Below are 24,701 nucleotides of genomic sequence, written 5' to 3'. Positions count from 1 at the left end.
TTCCGGGTTTATTCACTCGAATTCGCAAACAGTATTTCGAGTTATTGTAACAATTAAAATATTTATTTACAAATGCGTATACATATATTGAATAATATACTTACTTATGTACATACTCTTATAAAGAATTCTTAATGATTATATTGTTACTGGTTTCAATGTAATATTTTGTAAGTTACTCATTCGGGCGTTTACAAAAATTATTTCTGATTAAAATAAGTATTGATTTCAAAGAATACATTATAGATTTTGTTTCCCTTTCAAATCGATGCATCGTTGGTATAGCATATATGGCAATGCTTAATATTTAGTTTTGATTCATCTTATATTGCAACACAATGCAATTCTATATGTGAAAGCATAAAGAATATAGGAGAATTTAAGTTATGTTTTACATCATGAAAGCAATACATATGATGGCAGTGAGTAAATTGGCAGTGTTAATCATTGTTTTCCAAAAATAAATTAGGGTAAAATCTTAAAGCTTCGATTGTGTCGTCTCTACATGCTTTTCCTCTTTTTTCCGTCACTAACAGTCTTTCGCGCGCTAAAAGGACCGATATACCCTCCGATTGAGCAAGTTCTTCCGCCGTTAGAGATCCTTTTTCTTTTATCTGTAAAAAATAAATAAAGTCAAGTTTTATACAAAAACTGTTCGAACGTATTTACTTACTAGATCTGCTATAACATCAACTATGACATTATCATCGTGCGATCGAGACTGAAGAACCATAACTCCGCTATCAAACACTCTCAATACTATAGGTAAACCTAATGATGCTAATTGTCTACTGGCATTCAGTAAATCTTCTGGTGAAAGAAGTTCTAGGCCTCTAGCTCTGTTTACACGACAATAAACATCTGTTAATGTTATCATTCCCCCAACTTCCTGCGGAATGAAATTACTTAAATATCTATCACGTATTATAAATTTAGTAACGATTACTAGGAATATTAACTTTAATCGGTTCTTCTAAAATATTTGCAAGTTGTTTCGCCAATTGCTTGAAATATTCGTTACTACTTTTATAGGAATCTCTGGTAACAGGGTCATCAATGCCAAGACTCATTAAATAGGACTTAAATCTAACCGTTTCATCCTCCGTGATGTCTCCTTGTCTCTCCTGCAATGGTCTTTGATTATGAATGTCAATTTTACAAAGTAATCTTGTTGAGATTCACCCGTATTTTTGCCGAGATGGTTTTCGAAATGGAAACCATGTCTTTGGCTACTTCCATGAGCTTCTTAAGATCTTGAAAAGCCATTGATATGCTTTCGTCCGTTGCTTTCTGTTGTTCCTGAAGGCTTCTTTCAATACCTATGATACCGGTTCGTGTCTTTATTTGTGGCAGAGGCTTATTAATGTCTCTGTTATTTTTTGTGTTGCTATCAGGATGTTCCAGAGGCACGATAGGTGTAAATTCCCAAATTCGTCTCATAATAGCATCGGACAAATGTGTATGAAAATTTGGATCCAAACCTTCTTTAAACGAGAATTTAATATAGTTGCATACGCTATTATCCAACGGGCCAGGCATTTTATCTGTAAAGCAAAGTACATTTGTAGTATTAGCATTATTACGTAGCTTGATTTACAAATATATTCTTCTAATAATTGTAATATACCGATCGGAGCCTCAGAAAGGTGTATAACAACTTTTTTACTGCGTCCAAAGGAAAATGGTCCAGGAATTTCTTCCTCGAAGAAAACTATATGACGAAGGGATAACGAAAGGCATGTATGACCGCGTGATATATCACCAGGTCTTCCCCAAAGAAATCTGTGGCTGGTAAGTACTAATTCACCACTTTCAAAATTTGTCTGTCAAAAAGTTGAAGGTTATGTTTTACTTTGATGTTACGATTAATATACATACCTTGATATCACCATCGTATATGCATATGCTAACATCGCGTCTTATATAAATTTCATTCGGAAGAAGTCGAGAATCAGCGTATTCAAATCTATTCATTATTTTTAATGATTAAGATGCAGAATCAAGAGTGTTACAAAGACACGTAGAAAACAGTTTATCTCAGGCATAAACTGTCTTACTGGCAACTTTGACGTATTCTAACCGCAAGATGTCCTTCGATTTCGTTACAATTTACCTCCACTCTAACGCTAAATCGTTGATATATATATATGTTATGTTCTGTTTATCTAAGCGTTTCATAATACCATAAATTTGATAGTTAATGTAACAATTGATTTTATTTTGTAAGCTTTTTGCTTTCGACTATGTAATTGGTACTAACAATCGCAATTTTATGTAATTTAGAATATCCACTTCGTTTTAAATAATTTAATGATTGAAATTACGACAACTTGCAAACTTATATAGAGATATATTAGACAAAAATTTATACAGGAATTCAAGGTGATAATCACGGAATAGATGACATTAGTTGTTACTTTAAATATATTTGTTTGGAATTTATTCAGTAAACGAATCGTGTAAATAGAATCGCAACCATGATTAACAATGATCATGTATGTATAGTTAATAGTACGTGATTCACCGTGTACTTGTTACATTACACGATTGTGTATAGTGGATTAACCTTTTCATTTGTAATATATTTTTTTTCACAGATTTTAGCGTAAGGTTGTTTTTCGTTTGTTTATAATTAATATAGCATAATGTAATGTGTAACGATACACGTTATACCTTTCACAAGCACAAGCTCGAACGTACCTTATTATCTTAAGGGATATGTTGCTATTATTAAAATTAATAATTTTAAATCTATACAAATTTCCATATACATTTTCCGCTCAATGAATCTATACTTTTAAATAGACCATACTTTTAAATGTAACACGAAGAGATCGTAAAAACTGAAGTTACACGCACGATCGAATCGAACCATTTAATGATATATGGGTAATTTATTTTTAGATTTCGTTTAGAAACAAGTAATTGCAGGCAGAATAAATCAAAATTACTTTATCGGAATTGATTTTGTTAAGCTATCGTTTACATTCGTTCTGTTTACTCCTCTATTGTAAACTGAATAATAGCAAATGAAACGATTTTTCCAAAATACGGGGAGAATTAACTTTTTCACGAGAAATAGATTTCTTTTCAGATTCTTAATTAATTTCTTTGTAACTGTTCTTTCCTTAACACATCGATAAAACAATAATTATTAAAATCATTAGTAAATTAAAACATTTATTGGTATGGATCGTTGAAAATCATTACCAATAATACTTCATATATGGTTATTTGTAAACGATTCAGCGTCTGTCGAAGTACATAAACGCTTTAACAATTCCCTTAAGTTCATTTAACCAGGATAGCGTCAGCAACTTGCTTGAATATTTTTATAATCGTTTAAATTTGCACGGTTTTTGATTCGGTTTTTTAATCTGGCGACGGTACGCACGAGCATAATCCGAAATGTAATTAGGGGAAGGGCTTGGCAAGGATTATTCTTCATAAAGTTTCACCTTAGTCGATAAGATACAAAGACCAATGCATATACAGGGTGAGGTGAATGTGCCCTTATTATATCACAGAGAGGCGTAACAAAAATATAAAACAATTTAAACTTTATAGTATTTTTGTATGAATCATATACGCTCATGCAACGGCTACGCGTTGCGATTCGTCCTACAATTCTGATCGCGATTTCTAAATTATAAGGCATCGTAATTCCTTTCCTCGCGAATCCTGATTTTCCGATTAATAAAAATTTTATACGTGATTAACGATACAATATCTAGAATATAAATCAAGAATATCCTAAAGAACGTGTAAGATACGAGTGAAACAACTGTGACGCGAGAAAACATTATTATATATAAAATTGATAAGATAAATGATAACGTTTATACAAACATATAGAACATACAAACAAGATAGAACATTCTGTGTATAGAACTTATTAACAATGTAAAATATTGAATTGAACTCGCGCGTAATTAAGCAAGAGTATAAGAAAGTACTCTTTGAATAACTAATGAAACTTATTTCAAGACATACATAAATATATGCATATCGGCGAGTTCTATTATTTAGGTGGTTAACTGTATCGTTTGCAGTACGAATCGCATTGGCATTATTATTGTCATCATCACTCCTTTTTCCCTTCTTTCCCCTATCCGATGATCGTTCGTTCTTATCTTATCTTTCACGCTATTCTTTCCTCGCGTTCTCTTTACTCATTCTCTCCTTTGTCCACGTTCTCTCACTTTCATTTTCTCTTGTCTCTTGCATGCTCCTTTCTCTCTCTCTCTCTCTCTCTCTCTCTGCCCCCCCCCCGTCCCTCTCGCGCTCCCGCTCCAACTGTACGCTCGCTCTCTTTTATTCTCGTTCGCTCTGTTTCTCTTAATTTCGTCTATAGCTAGCCCCTGACAAAACTAAATTCTGGTAAACGAGAAGCAAGCTATTGAATGCCTTCAATATTGTTCTCTCCCTGTCTCATCGTTCTGCGCCATACGTTCAATGTATTCCAGTTTTTAACAGTAAAACTTAGTAATACGTATCCGTAACATATGCGTACACGGGCGCAGACAGACGTACGTGAACAATTCCACCTACGCGTGTGTGCGGGCGCGTGTGCGCCACGTTGGTATTAAGAATAAAAGATCAGTTTTGTGCTGATATACAACAGTGTTTTGAATGGTAATTTGACTTACATGTATACAGATTATACATACGTACTACGTACGGTTTCATGAGTACAAAGTGGAGTACGCGAGGACGATCCAATTGATTTAGCTTCGTCGCGTCGAGTCATTTTCTTCCATTCTTTTCTTTCTCGTTCTTCTTTTTCGTCTTTTCTTTTTTTTCATTAAGATCTATCTACGAGTTGTATTTGAAGGAAAAGAGGAATCGATTGATTCGACTGGGTCTAGAATCGAACTTGCGATCCAGAATTTCCTTTTATTCGCGAATGCTCTCTCTTGATTTTGTACAGTATTTTTGAATTTTGAAGAATGAAGAAATACTCAATATTTCGTGAGTCGATTGTTGATAGTTAATTTCATCGGCATTAAAAGTCGTTCAAGTTTGAAGAACGAGGTATGCACGTAATAATTAATCACAATCGTTCTCGCTGACCACTTTGTATGAAACGATGCAGAGATACATATCGTTCACGATGGATAATTTACAAATATATTTATGGAGTTAATGAGAGTTCAGCGATATTAGTCCCATAGTAAGTTAGCGATAGAAAATATCCTGAATAAGTTCATAAGTATGGATTTAAATAGTCGGCAATTTATGACAAAAAATGTATAATATAGAGTGTAAAATTCTCTCGTAATGTAACTATACATATATATAGATGTTGTATATGTATATATACACGTGGCGTATGCGTAATGTGTACGTGTAATACGAAGAGTTAGGTTTGTTAAATTTTATCGTGTACGAAGAGGTACAAAATTTATAGGTATAGAATAGACTATGAGGTCCGAAAGGCTATCTAATTCGTTCGATTTGCGTTAACGATCCCGTTAGTCGAAGTATCACGTGGTTTTCCATTTCTGTCGGATCTATAAACGTATCGTTAATTATAAATTAAGATTTCCATGAACTTTCTTCTGTATTTCGAACAGCACGCATCATCCAATCACGATGATAATATTAATTAACACCAACGACGAAGAAAATCATTTTAATAAAATATTCATTTTCCATGTCAAATCACAAGAGAATAATTGTTTTCGTACCTTCTCCTAATTTCAATGACATTCCGCACAAATAATTCCCACCAAATGATAACGCGTCCAATTATATCAGGAATAATCGAGTATTATCGTAACCTCGAACGCTCGATGGAATCGTAATGGTGCAAATTTTGTAGGATTAAGTCGACGTAAGATTTCTTTTATGAACTGTACCGTGTACGTATAAACAACCCGGCAACAGATTTGAATCGACCAAGCATTGCTTGAAGATGGTGTAATTCGATCATGTGCCAAGTACTGTCGCGAACGCGAACAAGAAAGAGGAGAAAGGAATCGAGGTTAACCATTTGATCGTCGGAATGAAATAACAAAAAGAGATGGACAGACTGTCCGAGAAGAAAGAAGGAACAAAAGAAGAAGAAGAAGAAGAAGAAGAAGAAGAAGAAGAAGAAATATGAAAAGGATGATCGTTGGTCGTTAGAGGAGAGAAGAATATAATCAAGAATTGCGATCAATCGTTCACGTTTGGAAAAGAATGCTCTGCACGTCGAGTACGTCGTTAATAAACTCTGTACAAACATTAACAGTTCATTGGGAACAACAACATTTACATCTTGATAAAACCCTGAAACAGAGCTTCCATAAATTTTTCAACGTCGCAATGAATCTTTTAATTGCGGCGCAACATTTCTTGTTTCTTTTACTTGCCCTTTTCTTTCTTTTTTTTTTCTTTTTTTTTTTTTTTTTTTTGTTTTCAATTTCTTTTATTCCTCCGTAATTACGTAGCCAGTCATTCAACGAACAACGAGCAAGATTACATCGATACGCCGGAATAGAGGCGCGAAGAAAAAAAAAAAAAATGTATCGTACAAAAACTGACAAATAATCCTGGCGTGTAAAGAACACGATGATTATCCGACGTGGAGAAGGGTAGTTTTTTTCTCTCGAAAAAGAAATAAACTGCATTCCAACTAATATCAACATAGGTACATACGGAATACATACAGAATATGTCTCTGGTGGACATTTCTTTATACACGTAAGGAAGGTTCGATTAAGCTTGTCAAAAATGTATCGGTTTATACCTAATGTGTTCGTTTGTAAAGGAAAAGAAACCGAGAAAGAAGAGAAGAACACATTTTTTTTAATGCCATCGCTAATTCGTACGGGTTGGTTCGTGCATAATTTCGTATGCAATTTGTTGTTTAATTCACTCGTGCAATGAATCAGACTAATAAAGGCAAAAATGGATATTCCTTGGCTCTTGACATTCGCCGGCCGTATAGGATATCTCGATACAAATATTTGAGCTTCGTAGCGAGAACCTGGCGGTCTCGTTACAAAGTTCGTTCGAACCTTCCTCGTGGAGGGACACACGGTACGGAGAACCATGTGGATTCATTTAGAACCTACAGCGATTTGTGCTTGACGATGACTTTTGATATCGATATATCAGTCTGAAATGATTGATACGAGCTCCGTGTTACATCCCGATTGATCCTCGCGTTTCTTACAGTTTTGCTTGTTCATCTTCCATTTTAACGGTAACCTTGCGTCGTGATTCATCACGTTGGAGCAAACCGTGTGAGCTTTAATCACGGAGCCGTCAATTCGAATCTTATCGTTAGACGAAACAACATATCATGTACATCCATTTAGTACATGTAGAATAGGATACGAGTTTGACATTGAGAATTTTATACCATCAAATCGAAAACGATGAATTGTAGGATTTTGTTGAATTGTCGTGTTTCTGCTTGCAACGTGTCGCCACACGTTTACGAGCGTGCTTCCTTGTTAGAGCATAGAGGAGAACGGTTAAAGAGAGAAAGCTGGACATTCGGTAAAATACTTACAAGTAATCGTAACGTGAATAGAAAAATCTTTTGCATTGAGGCCTTAAGTTTGTCAGCACCCTGTAAATTCATGAATTTATATACAATAAATCCAACGAATTGTACGTGATCGTTTCTTTCAAAGGTCGAGCAACGTAACAACAAAATCATCTAGGTTTCTCTCTTCTATATTCTTTTTGTTAATGAAAATATTACTATTAATTGATATCGTGTATTATTTTGGGTTATTCTAAAAGATCACGCAGTTTCGAACGGTCTATTTTGAAGAAACGTAACTTCGTTTTCTTCTCAAGTTCCTTTCTCTTGAATGGGAATATTCTCAAAAATAGGAAGACCTCGAAAATCGAGAATACTTATCAGAATTTTCCTATTTGAAAGATTGAAATTTCTATATCGTAATTTGCAATGTTGCTCTAATTTCAAAGAAAATCGTTGAAGCATGAGAAAAAGTACCTAATGCTTTTTTAAAAGTGAACGGCTGAAAACTCGGACGAATGTCAGGATGACTCACTACAACACCGTGTCTACGTAATCCTACCGTTCTCCCAGTATACTTTAAATCCATGCAGATTTTCGTTCAATTATATATTTGCTTTGCCAACATCGTACGCGATCCTTTCATTTTCTGAGCGGATGCCACATGGCGACAGGGCGTCTTTGAGCAGCCAACATTTGTCTCCAATGGACGAATGCTCGTCCTGCTGACGTAGGTCCCACGATAACGTGTCCGACGGAGTACGGCTTCGAATTTACACCCTGTTCGTTGTTTACTTCCGCTACAGTTAGCCTTATCTGTATGTTCTGAAATTAGGTTGAAGAAATTAGCATGTCTTTCTCACCTAATACCTAACAAATTTGATAATTAAAAATTGTTCGAAACCTGCAGAATATGACTGGGTACGTTAAAAATAATTGCCTCGTTGAAGATCGGACTTTCTTCTCCCTTTTTCACGGATGTCTTCTTCTTGTGGATCTTCTTGCCTTGTTGTAGCAAGTAAACCTTTGGAACATAAACATAAATGCAATGATTAATCGGTATCAGTATGGATCATACGTGATTACAATAATTTCAGTTAGCCTATTTAATTTTGAAAATGTTTAACTTATATAATATAATAAACCTTATCTTTCTTTTTTTTTTTTTTTTTTTTTTTGAAGGGGACAATGTTTCTTCATTAAATGACGTATAAACATTTTTACAGGGTCAGTCTCGTTACTTGTTAGACACACCTCGGTGCGTACGTCGAGATTACAACGAGAGACAAGTACTTTATTACCTTAACGAAGAAATCACCGGGCACGGCACTGACACCATGTAAATTTCTAGCCTTCACAACCACCAGGGTGAGTCTTTCAGCCGTTTGTAAGTAACTCAAAGAGAACATCAACTCTCCAAGTCTTGGCGTGGGCAAAGCTGATCCTAGAAGTGGTAACCACGTAGTTGCGGGTGCTCTTGAGGCGGGTCCTAGACGTAACCTAGCTTCTCCGATGAGGGATGTTCCATCACCTATACTGGTCTCGTCAGAAAATACCTTAAAAATTTCCCATGCAGATAATATCGCTTATCAAGTATTTTACATATTTCGAATTACTTTAATAAGTACTTTAATTACTTTAATTAAAATAACATACTTCGACGAGAAGCGTTCTTCCAGTGGGACCATCGTCCAGAGGGAATAAAAAGTTTTCTTGATAGCTAGGCGACGGACTGCCTCTATACAGCCGGGTTTTCACGTGCAATTGTCTGTTCGGTAACAGACAAACTCTAAAAGAGTAAATAAGCATCGACGGTTGATTAAATTTAACTATCTTTCTTTCTATGGTGGACGTGCAATATTTAACCCTTTCATGTTTAACGCGTGTACGAAACATTGCGCTTTACAAATTATTCGCTAAATAATAATTGGTTGTGCAATAATAAGCAATAATAATCGATAAAAACAAATTTTTCACAAATATAATTCAATCCCGGACCTGGAAATTATTTCGTTCGTCGGGTTTTTAATCTAATCGGTATCGAAGGTAATAAACTTGACGAAATGTTCAAACCTGGCGAAGGTATCTTGAGCAGGTTGCCCATCCGAGGTGACGAGATCTCTGGCTTCGAGAACGCTGACCGCGAGATCACCCTCGCTATCAGCACCTCGGCCACCCCATCTGTCGTACTGGACACCGACGCACACATGACCGACGACAGGTGCTTCTTCGAGATCGTTTAACACTACACTGGTATCCGAGCATACACTTTCGCAGCTTATTGCCCTTTTTAGGTTCGATTCATCCGGCGGTGGCTCCGGATCCGGCCCCTGAGGTCCACGACGACTTCCGGGATTGATGTCATTGTAATCGTTCATCGTGTAGTTTGTGACGAATGCCTGCGCGAATGAAATTATATTTAAACAGAACTAATTTTAACAGAAAATCAATATATATATATCTGAAAGTGAAATCGTACCTGTGAGAACTTTCGCTTCAATTGCGCTTCCTCCAGCGCGACAAAAAGATCGTGACTGTTTCGTTTTCTGTGAAATAGGTCGGAGATTAATTTGCTTTTTAAAACAGATCGGCCAAGTTATCGTATATCGAAGGCTACCTTAACGAGTCAGCGTCATCGAGTTCATTGAGTTCATGGATACCGTTCAATCTCTCCATACTTTTTTTCCTTTGCTCGATACTGTTTAAAATATCCTGAAAGTGAAATGATACATACGATGATACGATTCACCGAGTAAAGTTTAAAATATAACCAAGATCGATAGTATAGTCGTATACCTCTGAGGTTCTCGTGAAGCTGGGGTCAGTCATATACGTGTAAACCTCTTGACTGTGATCTTTAACTAACAACGGCGACGACGGTGGATCTTGTAAACTATTGTACACCTAAAATCGTAAATATTTCATACGATGATAAAAATTTTAATAACATTGTAACGTCTTCCTAGACTCGACGCGTACTACCTCTTGTGCAGTTCTATGTGCTTCTAAATTCAGTTCAGGACTGTAAAGATCGGAGCTACGCCTAGTGCCGTCAGGACCTATCACATCGGAATCGTTCTCCGCGTAAATGTCCTGAACTTCATCGTGCAACCTGGTAGTGGAGTTATCCTCCACCACCAACGACGGAGATCTCGATGGGAAGGTGAAACGTTGAACTTGTTGTGCCGAGGATACCACTGAGCTATAACAACCAAGAACAAAATTGTTAATATTTATTCGTACGAAAACTTTTTCTAGTTCTTTCCTTTCTTTTTCTCTTTTTTCTTTTTTCTTTTCTTTTTTCTTCACAGAATGATTAATCCGACGTATACTTGTAAAATTCCGAGGCGTCGATGTAGCTGTGAGACGTGACCAATCTGAGAGCGTTAAATATTCTTTCGCCGGTTGTCTGCCCGTTCTTCTTTGGCACATCTTTCGGTGGGTCAGGTGGCGCGGGTGGCGGTGGTATCGGACTGGAAGCTGTCTCACCGTTCACCTTCAACGTGTTGATCGATGTTTGAATCGTATCATCGTAGAGGATACGATCCTGATCTCGGTGGAGTGCGAGCTCGTTGATCGAGTCGTATATAGGAAGATCGGGTAAGCTCTGAATATACTGCGAGACCTTTTGCAACCCTTGATTCTCGTGAAACAGGTAGCACGGGCTGATATCGTCCTGAATGCTGGAACTTGTAAAGGGCGTCATCTCGATGCTTTGCATCTCGTTGCTCTTACGATCGAGGTCGTTGCCGAGACTCTGAGTGCTGCGAAGCATCTTGGATAGTTCCTCGGATCCGTATATCGATCCTATGATAGTCTGGCTGGCGGCATTCGAAGAATTCGTCATATCGAAACTGCTTGGCGAGCCTCTCGAATCATTCCGGACATGTTGCCGTATTATGTGACTCCTTTGGACGATGTCGTAACTGCCGTAGCTCGTGTTGTTGTCCTCGTCCCCTTTCCCATCTAGCGTAGCTATAGGCACACCATGTACACCGTACCTAATTCTTGTCGATTCGAGGCCGGTATCGAATTGCCTGTAAGGATTGTGCCTATTCTGCTCTTTCCTCGGTTCTTCCTCGAATTCGTATCTCAGTCTTGCGTCGATGTGATTTTGCGAGCCGTACGGTGTCATCTGAATATTCTCACTCGTCATGGTGTTCGGCGGTTTCTCGCCGTCGAATCTAAACGAACCGTGATCGTTCGATGCTTGATGTAGACCATAATTTTTCACGGGCTCGCTCTGGAAAAGAAAGACCGACGGGCCGTTCGACCTCGAAGGAATCGGTGCTCGCTGCAAAGGCGGCGGCGGCGGCGGTGTCAAAGGTACCGGGCCAGCTTCTTGCATTCTCAGGTAGTCTACCGTGCTGGAGGTTTGAAGCGGAGATGGCCTTGGACGCGAAGTTGGCCTTGGTTGAGGTGCTGGTCTCAAAGGCTGCGGTGGTATGGTGCTGCCGGTAGCAGTGCCCAGAGGCGGATGAAGATCTCTATCTACCGGTTCGAATCTGCAAATATAGCAAGTTTATATCGTTTTGAGACGAACAAGCCTTTTTATTCTTTCCTCCATTGTATATTGTTCGTCAAAGCGTTTCTTTACTCTCTTCGCGTCTCTCGCTTTATACACGAGTGGCGAATGGAGTTGGTTGGAACGTTGTTTTTCGATCTGATTTTCATTTCTCTAAATATGATATTTTTATCACACCGATGATATCGCGGATATCGTTCGAAACGTTTCCAATTTGGCGCATATATTAAGCCGAACCGTTCATTCGTCGAATATGAAATATTGGCCGCGTGACGCGGTGCGGGATGCAGATTTGATTTCATATTTCGCAGCAGCGCGGTTTTCGCTCGTTGTCGCGTGAAATATTAGTAAACGAGTATCGATTGGCCGGCTGCGTAGACATGGTACGCTTACCGAAGAAAGGAAATCGCGTAATTTTCCCTTCGAATATAAATACTTTAACGATTGTTTCGAACCGAGATTTATTTAATGTTCGTTGTTTGAAACAACGAGTGCACGAGATGGGGTCGAATAACAACGTATAGTAACGACAATAATTAAGATTTAGTGCTTTCAATAACGACACTGTTATTCGATTGTAAGTTAGTCGAGCGCTATCGATGGTTTTAGCCAATTATTTTCCGAGTGCTTGTTATCGTAGTATATCGTTCTAAAAAGTTATCGCTGTGTCATCAAATGGTCGATCGCATCAAGCAAAATGTAAGACATACGCGGATACCGGTCTATCGCTTCGACAATGTCTGTCCTGTGTCGTAATAAAATTAACGCGCGATGGCTCCACCCTATCGTAATTTACACGGCGATTTCTTCCACGGTTCGGTTAACGATAAAATTATATTTATTATCTGTCGTGGTTGTTTCGTCCTCGTCGAAGAAATAATCGCTTTATCGGTTCACAGTGCGCGATATGACGGCTGTTCATTAACCAACGTCCAGTGAATTACGCATATAATCTAATCGGGAGTTGATTTCGCAGTTCGTTACCGCGATACCTGGTGAAAGCTCCTTGCGCGTCGAGTCTGAGGTCGCTGTCGCTGTGAAGCAAATGTTGAGATGCATTTCCAGGTTGTCGATATAAGCCGGGAATTGTCTGGGCTATTGGATGTTGCGCTTTCACTAAACCAACCTGGAAAATCCATCGTAACGAATCGTCGGAATTTGAACTTTTCGAGTGACAAAATTTAAGCGAATTTTCTATTTCCTTTTAAAGTTTCTATTTTCTCCGTTTTACCAAAATGTACCTTTTCTTCTCGCGGCGCCCATAACCACGATAGCCTTTGTCGCCATTGCTCGCAGATGTTCCAAATGTTTCTAGCTCCCCATTGCCAGTTGATACAATACCTACGGACAATATTTCAACCAATTGTTATTATTAGTAGCCTCGTTAAAATTATGTTTCCCGTTACATATCCGTTATTTATCGTGTGAAAATTGCTTTTACGGTTAGATATCGAGCTTTTGGCCTACGGTGTGAAAAGAGCTGCCGGTGTTTCTAGTTGATCGACCGACTTTACGTTATGACAAACGTCATTTTTCTTCCTCCTTTTTTAACGTTCGATATGCTAGTGAGAAAGGTGTTTGATCACATGGATCAACGAGGAAAAATGAATTTTATCAAGTGTGATACCGAAATGTAAAATAAAATTTCGCTGCATTCCCGGGCAACAGTTGTTTAATCGATTGCGCGCGAAAGGCTCGGCACACGCTTTTTGAACTTGAATCTTTCCCTACCATAGAATTGTTCAGAAATATCTATTTTTGCTTATTGTTCGGAGATATTTATTTTCTTCGCTTGTACCTAAATACTCATTATGTATTCATACGTGCTTGTTTTTATATGTTATTGACTTTTTATATGATTTTATGTGATATGATTTCATACGTTCAATGATTTACGATTAAAAAGTAGAGCATTATCGTATAGAGATCAAAGCGTTTAACAAAGCTTTCTCTCTCTCTCTCTCTCTCTTAACAAGTGTAGTGTAGAGTGTTCGAGATGAGCCTAGAAGAGGTTTTCTAAATGTCGTCACACCTTCAACGATTCAACTTGAGGTTATCGACTTGTTATTACGATTATCACAAATTCTCAGGTTTCTCGATCCTTTAACGAATCTATCGAGGAAAGACGCCCGCAGGTCGTAAAGAGATGGTTTTGCTGAAAAAAGGATAAGCTGGACGAGAGAAAAGGGCAGATGAGATAAGAAGTCACTGATACAATTGGTAGCTGAACGACTCTTTAACCTGTTGCACGCGCCGTATTTACCAGTCTTCGCGAACGTACCTGTTGTGTAACGCGAGAAAATACAGAAACAAGAAACCACTACTCGAGCTTATCGCGTTAAAGAACGTTTCTGTTATCACGAGCCTGTACAACGAGCCTATAGAATCGTAACAACTGTTACCATCGATGTTTCAGCGAAGAGGGAAGCGAGAAGTTGAAAGGTGTTATCTATTCGTTACTAGGAACGGTAAATGTAAGCTTAGAAGCAACGAGACTAAAATTTCCTGTGAATCGTGAATCGTGAATCGTGAATCGTGAATCGTGAATCTCGAAAATCTCTGGTGCGAGCTGTCACCGAACGTATTTGTTAAAAAATATAGCGGTGCAATTACCTCCTTCTGTAAAGTACCAGGGCGGCGCTAGCCACGACGACAATGGCTAAAGCCACCCCAAGAACGGTGAGCGTCCAACCCATCCTTCTTAATGCTAAATCCAGGCCCGACCACAAATCCAATCAGACCGCCGAACCTGAAACACACGGAGTAAATCCGTAGAGAGCATGATCCGATTACAGTTACAGAAGCAAGATTACCAGTGGATTAACGATCTTTATACATGCCAACTGTGTGTGTGGACCCGTTTATTCGATTTCTCAGTATTTTCGGCAATATATTACAACTACTTGTATTCCAACTACTTATCGTAACAACAACCATTTTACCTTTGATCCCATTTACGTTCTTATCGTTACGTCTAATATCGAAATCGATCGTTATATCAGCAAATTTATATTTTTACGGACACCACTGGAAAAACTGGAAAATCCATATACAGAGAATCGTTTCATTCGCTAAATATTGTAACGAGTGCTTCTATATCATATTTTCGTCTGTTATGTGCGTTCTTCCACTTTGAACGATTTTAACGTTAACGTTAACGTTAACGTAACGGTGTAGCGTAAAAAACAGCGTTCGATGGAACTGGCGAAGGACGCAAGTCAGATGGAAGCCGGAAATGTCGATAAAAGTTAACGAGGCGGCACCGTGAGCGATAAAATCTCCCCTCGGTAAGTTCTACGACGATTCGTGCCTTTGCCGACGACACGAAAGGATTTTCGCAAGAAACTCCGCCGCAAAATTAGAGTCGCTCGTGGCGGCGGTTTCATCTCTGGTTACGTCGTGAAGGATCCCTAATCTGGTCTTTCGACGTGACTGACTCTATACGAACGTGTGGCGTGTTCACCTTCCTTGTCACTTGTATACCAATGTACGCGTCATATATATGGTACATCGTTTTCAGTTGAACAGACTCGTGTTACGAATATATACGTATATATTCGTTATGTAGAGGCGTACATATGCATCGAGGAACAAGTAGGTACATAGTCGGTAGACCAAAGACGACTGGAGAACGCTTGGCCCTTGACATCGCATAGGTTGCTTCTGCCTCGAGCAACGACACACGATTTAAAACGCCATTCTCCGGAAATATATATTTACGATAAAACGATTTATTTTCTCTTACAAACTTTTCTTCCGAACTTAGCTTCTGGTAGATTAATTTATTTGTCAACTTGGCTTGCCACGTTCCCGTACTTTCCTCCGAGCACCAATCCGCATTCCCACCCCCAAATCTCTCAATATCCCGTCTCATATCGAACACGCGTATATACCTGTTTCTCGTAACCTATGCGAATATACTATCCTATACTTACTTAACCTACTTAACATACCTGTCGCATATCTAAATTATGCCGGCTACCTATACTCTTACGCTATTTTTCATCACCGCTCCATTTATCCAACCCTCTGCTAACTCTTCCTCTCTTAAATACGCTACAATCTGATCTATAGCAGTCTACATTCTATATCTATATATAATATAAGTTTCGCGTATGTAGCGAAATTGGGTAATTAGTTTCACTTTGTAACATTTCCTTGATAGATATATAATCATCCCGTGCAATTTTACAACTTAACATTTTTTTTAAATGTACATGTAAGCATTTTTGATCAACTAAACTATAACTAATAAAATTCATATCCAAAGATATCGGTCATCGAAGAAGGGTTAATATCAATTTATTACGGAGTAACGATAATTTATAGTTGGCAATTCGTTCATGGTTTTCTAGTTCTCCTTCGTACATTGTTCGCGTTTGTGATTGCTTAAGCTTCATATACGTATCATAGAGGAAGATGTTGAGGTATCGTGTTCTTCTGTCACGTACATCGGAGATTCTATATTTTTATCTGAGAAAGGAACGCGTCGTCCATTTTTCGCGCACAGGGTAATGCCCCCCCTCCCCCCTTTTATCTCAGACGTTTTGACACAAAGTACGTGTGTGGCTTAGCTTAGGTGTAGTCATGTACTCATCTTCTTTCAAAAAAAGGAGAAAGGAAAAAAGAAAGAAATAAAGAAAGGAAGGAGGGGGGGGTAGGGTCGGTAGGTTAGCGTGGAGGAGGAAGGGGTGAAAGAAAGAAGGTACACCACGGCGTGTGTGTGAAAAAATAGGCCAAGCCAGCGGAGTCGGTGAACTTTGTTCAGATACTTCGACGAGCATACAACGAGTATACAACGAGCATACAGCAATCCGGATGGTTTCCCCTTCGAAGATGCGATCCGCTCTTCAAGCGCTATAGATACGAACGATCTAGCCTATAAATCGCGCATATGTCCACGGTATTTCTAAATGTCGTACTTGCAACGCAAGTATCTTCACCAACCAAGAGAATTCCGTTGGTATTTTTCTCCTGTGACCTTATTTTTTATCGTGATTATCGATTATCGTTTGTGTTAGTAAAGTAATTTTTATATCCTTCGTTTGCCGTTATTCAAGATAAATCGTTTAATATGAATAGTATATACGAAAGTATGATCGACGGTAGGCAAACTTTGGCTGGTAAACTTGGATTTGTTAAGTTTCGCAGCAACGAAGCTTGCATGTAAGTAGCGAAAATAAACGAGTCAATGATTGAGAAACGGTGTATGGGATATGTCGGGAAAGCAAGACAGTACACAGCGAATAAAAGAAGCGTGAAAGGGCGGTGAAATTGTCCGATAGAAAAGATACGAAACGAACAGGTGGAGAACGACAGTCGTATTACTATGTTAGGAAAGAAGAAGCAAGGAAACAAACGGGTAATAACGCCGGATGGAAAAGGATTTTTACCCACAGAAATCATCCCTCGTTCTAAGCGAAAGATGGAGCACGTACGTTACCATCAGGTAGGGAATGTACTTTCAATGGTCAGACGCAGGACACGCGGGTTTTCCTTGTGCCGAAAGCTAAAGTTACAGTTAAACGAATATCGAAGAAACGTTGACGATAGTCAACTTTGTTCTCTGTTACACGATGGCAAACAACTTGTACGCTATTGACTTTCAAGTCAAAATTTCAAGCACGGGCAACGATTACGATCAGTCGATAAGTATACGATGGTACGCGCGAAACTTTTCAATCTCGAGGTAGATACGAAATACGAAGGGAAACAAGTTGGCAAGAACTCGAAGGCAGGAGTTAAGAATGCGTTCTACGTTTGGCTGAGCGAATCGCGGTGGTATACATATATGTACATGTATGATTGGTTAAAGAACCGGCTGTGTACGTGGTGCAGCAAACAGCAAGTAACTTAGACTTTTGGCAAGATGGAGGGGGAAGGGGTGGATCGACGAGCAGGATAAGATTTAGCAGGAAAGAAAAGGGCGGTGGTTGCGGCTCGCTACCGCTGTAGGTGGTGGTGCTTCGGTCTTCTCTCCTCTCCCCCCCCCCCTCCCCCATCGGAGACAATGGTAGCAATTAGTGGCGTGTAAGATTTTAGCCCGGGGGATGCAGAGAAAGAGAAAGAGAAAGAGAAAGAGAAAGAGAAAGCGAAAGAGGAAGAAAAAGAGATGCTCCGATTCTCAAGTACGTTCATTCAGGGGCTCTTTTTCGTTGTCTCGACGTGGCAGAGGAGGGAAAAGAAACGGGGTCGTGTACATCTAATCGAGCTCTCAAAGATTCATCGATCCACTTACCACCTATCGAACGTTACGCCTATTCGAAGCAACAGATATTAAGTATCGGGCACCGGTTCGAGGTGTGATGTTCGATTCGAGAACGAAAGGGTTCAAAGTTTTACAATTTCGCTCGGAAGAATATCGTTGACGCGATAAATCTATCGTGCTGATTATACTTGCGTAATATTAAAAGAAAACTTGCGAAACCGACGTTTTTATACGTTTTGTTCACTTTCTTCGAACCGAAGATAAACTTTTCACGCGACGATAGAATAAAAAGTCTACGTCATGCGTAGACTTAGGATCGATCAAGTTAAAAGATAAAAAGCTATTGATCGTAAAAGCTTTCGAAAGCTTAATTCGAGTCTCGTGGCATGTATACATATATGTATAATGCGCACGTCTGTTGTCACAAGCGCGCAAAAGCGCATTGCGCCTTTTGGCAATCAAGTATCCATTGGGAATCGATGCAAGGGTAACGCATGCGGAACGGCGAAATAAGGACGGCGAAGTAAGTAGAGGATATTAAAACCGGGTCAGACCGGAGCGTTCTGCCTCTGTTTACATTTGTGCCACTGTGTCAAGGTAACCGATGTCAGATGTACATGACGTATATACGAATCAAGAGCAGTTGATCAGAGACGAGAGAAAAAAAGAAGAGAATTTGGTCAGTCGCGTCTGTCGTCGCGTATCAACCGTTTCGATTCGGTTCGAAAGAAAACGTATTAAACGTAAAAATCCAGTCGAAACGAATACTCGACGACGACGACGACGACGACCAATTTTTTATCATCTACGTGCCCTTCGACTAAGGTTGCATTCACTTTTTAAACGGATTTTTACGGCTTTTTTAAACGTTTCGATATTTTTGCCTTTTCTTTTTCTCTTTTATTAGACACGTGGACGTTGTGCCGTTACAACGAATTTTGTACGAATGCCGAGCGATATTCGTCAGGTCAAATTTAACTATCGTAATTTTTTATCGTTTATCGCAATTGAGAAAGTTACGAGATCGGAATTCTTCACTCACCGTGAATAATTCACGCGCGAGTTTCGCTTGTTATTGACAGTTGGTATACAACACGCTTCGACTCGATTAATAAACGCCGTTGATAAACCGTGAACGGTGCAACCTGTCTCGTCGCTGTTCTCGTCAACAAAGTTAGTGTCACTTTATGCCGCTGTGTTTTCGCACAGTTTTTATAGTAGGTGAATGATAGTTTTACGCATTTAGCGATTAAATTCGACGAAAGAAATGTTTTCCTTATCCGTTTATTTAAACGAACGTTTATGCCAACATATTTATCCGAGTGTCTATAGTCAGCTGCATTATGAATCGCGGTAGTGAACGATGACAAGACTTGACGGTTGTGCATGCAACGGGCGAGTCGGCCATGGTCGCGAAATATCAATGCGAATATTTTAACAAGGGAAGTTATAATTTCTTGGTCGTTGAGCGAGACTGGAATCCGTCGATTCGTATTTTCTATTTAAATATATTCGTGCTGTTCGTCTGATATCGATATACGGATTATCCGGATTAGAGCAGATCAGAATACGATGAAAATTCCTTTGTAAGAGGACTAGTAGAGTATTTACTTTGTACTTTAATTTTCTATCCTTGTTAGAACAGGTGACTCGTCTGTCTTTGACATTGATTCTCCGATGTAACCGTCCCTAATTTGTGCAAACGAGGGGAAATGTCCGTTGAAAGAGGTAACGGGAAACCGTTGATGTCGCGAGTATTTCGTATGAATATTTACGAGCTAGATAAAAGTAACGCGAATACTGTCACTCGATTTCCAGCTAAATCGAGCGTCTATGATGCTCTATAAAATGTGTTGTCGTATTGGAACGTTTACGATTCGCAGGAATCGCGGTCACGCAGAATTTTCGGTTTCGCGGAAGAAGAGGAGCGAAGAAGGCGGAGTAGCGCAACGAGCCACGTTCTTTGATGTCAAACCGGTGACCAACTATTTTACACGAAAATTCGCGTTCTCCATTAACGAAACAACGATCGCGGAGGCGGCGAGGAAAGTTCTCGTGTAAATTGCAACCGAACGGAAGAAGATTTTAAAATACAGGTAGTAACTGTTTGTATCTTGCCACGAAAATTAGTCCACGCTAATTTTGTTTATGAAAGAAAGATACTTCGTATCTCGTATCGTAAATTTTGCTTCTTGAAGGAAGAACGGGATTGAAATATGAAAAGAATTTGTCGAATTTAAAGAAACCAGCAAGGTTAAATATTTATGAATATTTTGTTACGCTTTTTCGTCTTTTTACGCTTGTTACGCTTCTGCATCTGTCGGTATTATAATTGCTACGTGGCGACGCTTGAAAATGGAGAACGCCTCTAAAACGATGATTAGCATACGCGAAAGAAGTTGGTCTGCAGCGAGTTCGTCTAATCGAGTGGTCTCGATCGATCGGGTCGTCGGTCCCGTCCCATCCCGTCGCGTCGCGTCGCGTCGCGTCGTATACGCGGCTGCAGGAGTGCGCAGCAGGTTCGTTGCACTTTCGGCCGCATTTGTAAAACTGCATGCCACTGCACCATCGGATCTCTCGTTCTCGCCACGAAACTGCTGCGATGATCGAATTCCATTCTTAATCGGTTCAACGGTCGCTATAATGTAGTATAATAATCTCTTATACCGCGAGCATTAATACCGACGAAAAATGCAGCGAAAATAAAAATGAAGAATCGTTTGTGAATGATATTTGTGAATCGAAAGCCGCGATCGATTCAAATTAAATTGTCCTGAATTTTTAATAATTTCTCGATTCGTACTCGCTTTGACTAGACTAGATTAGACTAGAAATCAAGCAAGATTTGCTTGTTTCGACAAAAATCGACAAAAGATTTTATTTCCCTTCGACAACATTATAATCTTGGTATGTACGACCAAAGCGAAAAGGCAGGATTATGAATGTTGGCTGGGTAAACGTTACCTATAAATGCAGGCCGTTCGAGTAGCGGGAGAAAGCTGCGGGGAAATTCTTATGGAAGATGCGAGGAAGTAAGAAGGGACGGTCCGTCGTGCTTGCGATGCACGTTCATAAAGTCGGCGATGTTGCTAAGGGATCTTTATCCGGTTCGGCGATCTGTCAAAATAATCGAATCTCTATGCGTCAGCGTTGTGGCGACAAGCAGGCAGAAGCAGGAAAAGTGGATATAAGTGGAGAGAAGAGGGAAGACGGTTAGGCAGAGAAAACTGGAGGAAGAGGAAAATCAGGCGATCATAGCCTTTGGCGATGTGGTTGGTATTCGAGTTGATTACGCGTATTGGGCCACGTTCAGCCAGTGGAGCTCATGCTGGCAGAAGAAGCAGAATGAAACGAGGACCGAGGTTGGCGAAACTGGCCGATATGTTGGCGATGAACGTAGCCGAGGGTCGATTAAAATGCAAAGAAAACTACAGCGAGCTATCCAAGGACTCGGAGAAGAAGGTCTTTCTTTGTCGACTCGGGGAGGGCTGTAAGAAAGCGGAAGAGATACGAAGGGTGAATGTGGGGCGGGGGGAGGGGGGGACAAAGGAAGGCGGTAGTACTCGTATCTAGGTATGAAAACAGAGAAGAGAAGAGAAGGAAAAAAGAAAGAAAAAAGAAAAGAAAGAGGGGAAAACGGCGAGAAAAAGGAAAGGAAGGAACGTATAGATAGATATTCTTCTATAAGTACGTATACCCGCGTACCTGTTCTATTCCCTTCTTTTTGTCTTTAAGAGAATATCCCTCCTTTCGGGACATTTTCCTAGTCTCTTTTTGTCTCTCGTCTGTTTTACTTCCACCCCGTTTTTCCGTACACCGGTAAGGAGTGTGCTAGGAAGAAAGGAAAGAGGTGGAACAGGGAAAGCGAAGGTGGGTGCGTCAATGTGGACGAGCGAAAGAGATAGTAGGGATCGAAAAGAGATGGAAATTCTGGGTAGCTGCCAGATGGCGCATTGCGCTCTAGAATCTCGCTTCCCGAGTTTCTAACGTTTGCAGCCAAACACCAAAATTCTGTGTGTGTGTGTGCGCGCGCGTTTCTTGCACGGCTGTGCAAGATCGCGCGCGTGTAACGTAGCTTCACGGACGCGTATCCGTATATCCCCGCAACGGAGAAGATTGCGCGCGGACTTTTAGGGTTTCCCAAAATCCGGGGCACGAGTGCTAGCTTCGCTCGAAGCCCTAAATTTCTCTGCGAACTCTCGATTAACGACACCTAGGCCCGCGTCCTAAGCTGAAAGTGCCGCCCTAGGCTAATCGGCCTAGAGACGCGTACTCGTATCCTACCGTAATCGTATTTCCAGGCGGAGAAGCGTAAGGTTACACGCCCTCGAGGCGGGATCGATACTTATAATTACACGTACGATTCTTTCTTTTCGTCTCGAGATCGTTTATCGATTCGTATTAAATAGGACGCGCAAAGTGCGTTGGTTATCCGGGCTACGAATGCAGCGAGTTTTCGAATGCCGTCGCGTTCGTCTTGAATCACTACGAGATAGATTTGTTCGAGTCGAACAAATTTAGTTTAGAATCGAATAATACGCGCGTGTTTAACGTCGATACGAAATTAGTGGGAAAGTTCGAATAGAACGGACACAGAGCTCGGATAGCGAGCGTGGAAGGGTGATGGATGTTGGAAACGGTATACTGTGTGCGCGCGATGTATACACCTGGATCGCGATATAACAGCGTTCTATGTCAATGCCTATACGCTACTGTGCCTAAACCATTCGGCAGAGACTCTAGAGCAGCGTAATTATACCTTGACAGCTAATTTCAATTACAAATAACCGTGTGCTTTGTCATTCTCCTATTGTCTTTGAATAATCTCCTATTCAGCCTGTCGTCGAGATATCCGGACTTGTGCGCATTTTCCCACTTTCATTCTAAAACGCTCTTTTATATAATAAAATTTTCATACGAAATCTATCTTTGTCTCGTATATATTTGTTTAAGCTTTTCTATATAATCGATAGTTCGAATCGATGATTTTTTTCCATCTTCGATCTCGCGATGCCTGCGCTAACTGTCCGTTTCGATCCGTTGCGGGTCACGTAGTTGGCGCTACGCGTCACCCTCTACTAACGGCGACCATGAATTCCCGCAGCAATCTGTAAGGCGCCATCCGACCGTCTCCTATCCTTGATCTTGACGCGGCTTTCGCAAACTTTTCTCTGATCGAGCGACCTGCCTCGACGGGTCTCTCGATATCCTTCTTTTTTTGCTCTTCGCAAGTACTTGGATGGACAAAGAATTAACTACTCGTCGTACTTACTTCGTAGATACTTGGTGTCGTGTGCTTCCTTTCGAGGCAAGGAGAAAACAGTTGCCGCGAATGCGTTCTCGCTTTTTCTTCTCCATCTCGTTAACGATTCGAAACAGCGTTGCACTGAAAAAGCGCACGAACCGTTCGTTCGCGTTATCCTACTTTTCAACTATGCGTTTGCCTGAGCATCGACGCGAGATTTCATTTCAGATGCAAGGTTATCTGTACACGGTGTTGGGACGTGTCTGTTTGCGAAGCCCGTCGATGATCGTTCCTCGCCGTTGGAGTAAAAGGAAGCGGAACGAAGCGAGATGAGATGAAACGAGGGTGAGATATACGCGTGGGACTCGCCAGGCTGTTTGCCTTGCTGTTAAAATCGGTAAAATCGATCGAGTAGGAGGGCGAGTCGCGCGACCGTTTACACGGCAGAAAAATAATATCGCGTCGCGATCCTTCAACGATCTTTCGCTTGTCAAAGTAGCGTCTTGCGATTGTTAGCGGGTCGTCCGTTAGATGGATTTAAAATATTGCTTAGGAGCGCGTGGAATGCGAAATACCCTCCCCCCGCCGCCCCTGCTTCCTTCCTTCGTCCTTTTGCCTTCCTCTGTGGCCAAACACGTACAAGGCGGTGTGTGGCGGCTCTGGAAAAGAGGGAGGAAATTGCGCGAGAGAAGAGGAGACGCCGAGAGAAATACAAAGAAGAAAAGGGATACGCTCCGTACGTATATTTGGAGAAACAGGAAGACCGAGGGAGAGAGGGTTTCTTTCTTCTTTTGTGCTACCGTTTCATCTTCCACTCTATGTGGGCGCGTGTACGCGTACATACTGGCGCGAGTACGTATGTGTTTATGTGCGTGTAGTTCGTGCGTTTGATCGTGTCGCTATGTTTGTATGCGAGAGGAAAGGGGACGCGGCAAAATATGGGGACAGAGGGTAGAAAGAGACAACCGTCGCGATAGAACGACTCCGACTCTCTCTTTCTACTGGAAATAACAGAAATCCAGAATCTCATGAACGTTGCGTTGTTCTCGATGAGATTCGTATAGAATAGAAATTGATCGTCCTCCACGCCGTAGTTTCCTTTCGTTCGCGAATATCTCTAGGAAATTCTGCGCTTGCCTAGCGACTACGAGGAAGCGTGCGAATCCGAGGAAAGGTCCTCCGGTTTTCCTCCGTTTGTGGAAAAACGCGCACGTATCGGAATTTCCGTTAACGACGCGCGATG

The 24,701-nt window shown here is 40.4% G+C and overlaps 2 protein-coding genes across 4 annotated transcripts in view; both read right to left on the bottom strand.

The window, feature by feature from the left end:
- Positions 1 to 77: 77 nt before the first annotated feature.
- Vps36 (vacuolar protein sorting 36) lies at positions 78 to 2,089 on the bottom strand. Of its 2 annotated transcripts, none has more exons than XM_072007696.1 (6): positions 1,879 to 2,089; positions 1,628 to 1,823; positions 1,183 to 1,544; positions 1,092 to 1,124; positions 674 to 889; positions 78 to 614 (listed from the first exon to the last, which is right to left on the bottom strand). In XM_072007696.1, exons 1-6 carry the CDS (start codon positions 1,972 to 1,974, stop codon positions 441 to 443), a joined length of 1,077 nt encoding a protein of 358 aa, XP_071863797.1. In that variant the 5' UTR covers positions 1,975 to 2,089; the 3' UTR covers positions 78 to 440. The 2 variants fall into 2 exon arrangements, with proteins under 2 accessions (XP_071863797.1, XP_071863796.1); XM_072007695.1 differs by having other exon boundaries at positions 960 to 1,124; positions 1,879 to 2,087.
- Positions 2,090 to 2,406: 317 nt separating this feature from the next.
- LOC139989383 (uncharacterized) overlaps positions 2,407 to 24,701 on the bottom strand; it is a 61,933-nt gene continuing 39,638 nt past the window's right edge. For both annotated transcript variants that reach the window (XM_072007693.1, XM_072007692.1), the window contains 13 exons: positions 14,619 to 14,754; positions 13,247 to 13,346; positions 12,998 to 13,131; positions 10,813 to 11,985; positions 10,463 to 10,682; positions 10,277 to 10,384; positions 10,098 to 10,192; positions 9,960 to 10,026; positions 9,554 to 9,879; positions 9,137 to 9,269; positions 8,782 to 9,036; positions 8,385 to 8,504; positions 2,407 to 8,305 (listed from right to left, as the gene is read on the bottom strand). In XM_072007693.1, coding sequence (XP_071863794.1) covers positions 8,123 to 8,305; positions 8,385 to 8,504; positions 8,782 to 9,036; positions 9,137 to 9,269; positions 9,554 to 9,879; positions 9,960 to 10,026; positions 10,098 to 10,192; positions 10,277 to 10,384; positions 10,463 to 10,682; positions 10,813 to 11,985; positions 12,998 to 13,131; positions 13,247 to 13,346; positions 14,619 to 14,701 — 2,997 coding nt within the window. In that variant the 5' untranslated portion in view covers positions 14,702 to 14,754 and the 3' untranslated portion in view covers positions 2,407 to 8,122. The remainder of the gene's footprint in view (positions 8,306 to 8,384; positions 8,505 to 8,781; positions 9,037 to 9,136; positions 9,270 to 9,553; positions 9,880 to 9,959; positions 10,027 to 10,097; positions 10,193 to 10,276; positions 10,385 to 10,462; positions 10,683 to 10,812; positions 11,986 to 12,997; positions 13,132 to 13,246; positions 13,347 to 14,618; positions 14,755 to 24,701) is intronic.

The sequence above is a fragment of the Bombus fervidus genome, chromosome 7, assembly GCF_041682495.2.
Source record: "Bombus fervidus isolate BK054 chromosome 7, iyBomFerv1, whole genome shotgun sequence".
Lineage (NCBI taxonomy): Eukaryota > Metazoa > Arthropoda > Insecta > Hymenoptera > Apidae > Bombus > Bombus fervidus.
This window is presented reverse-complemented; position numbering and strand designations above follow the sequence as displayed.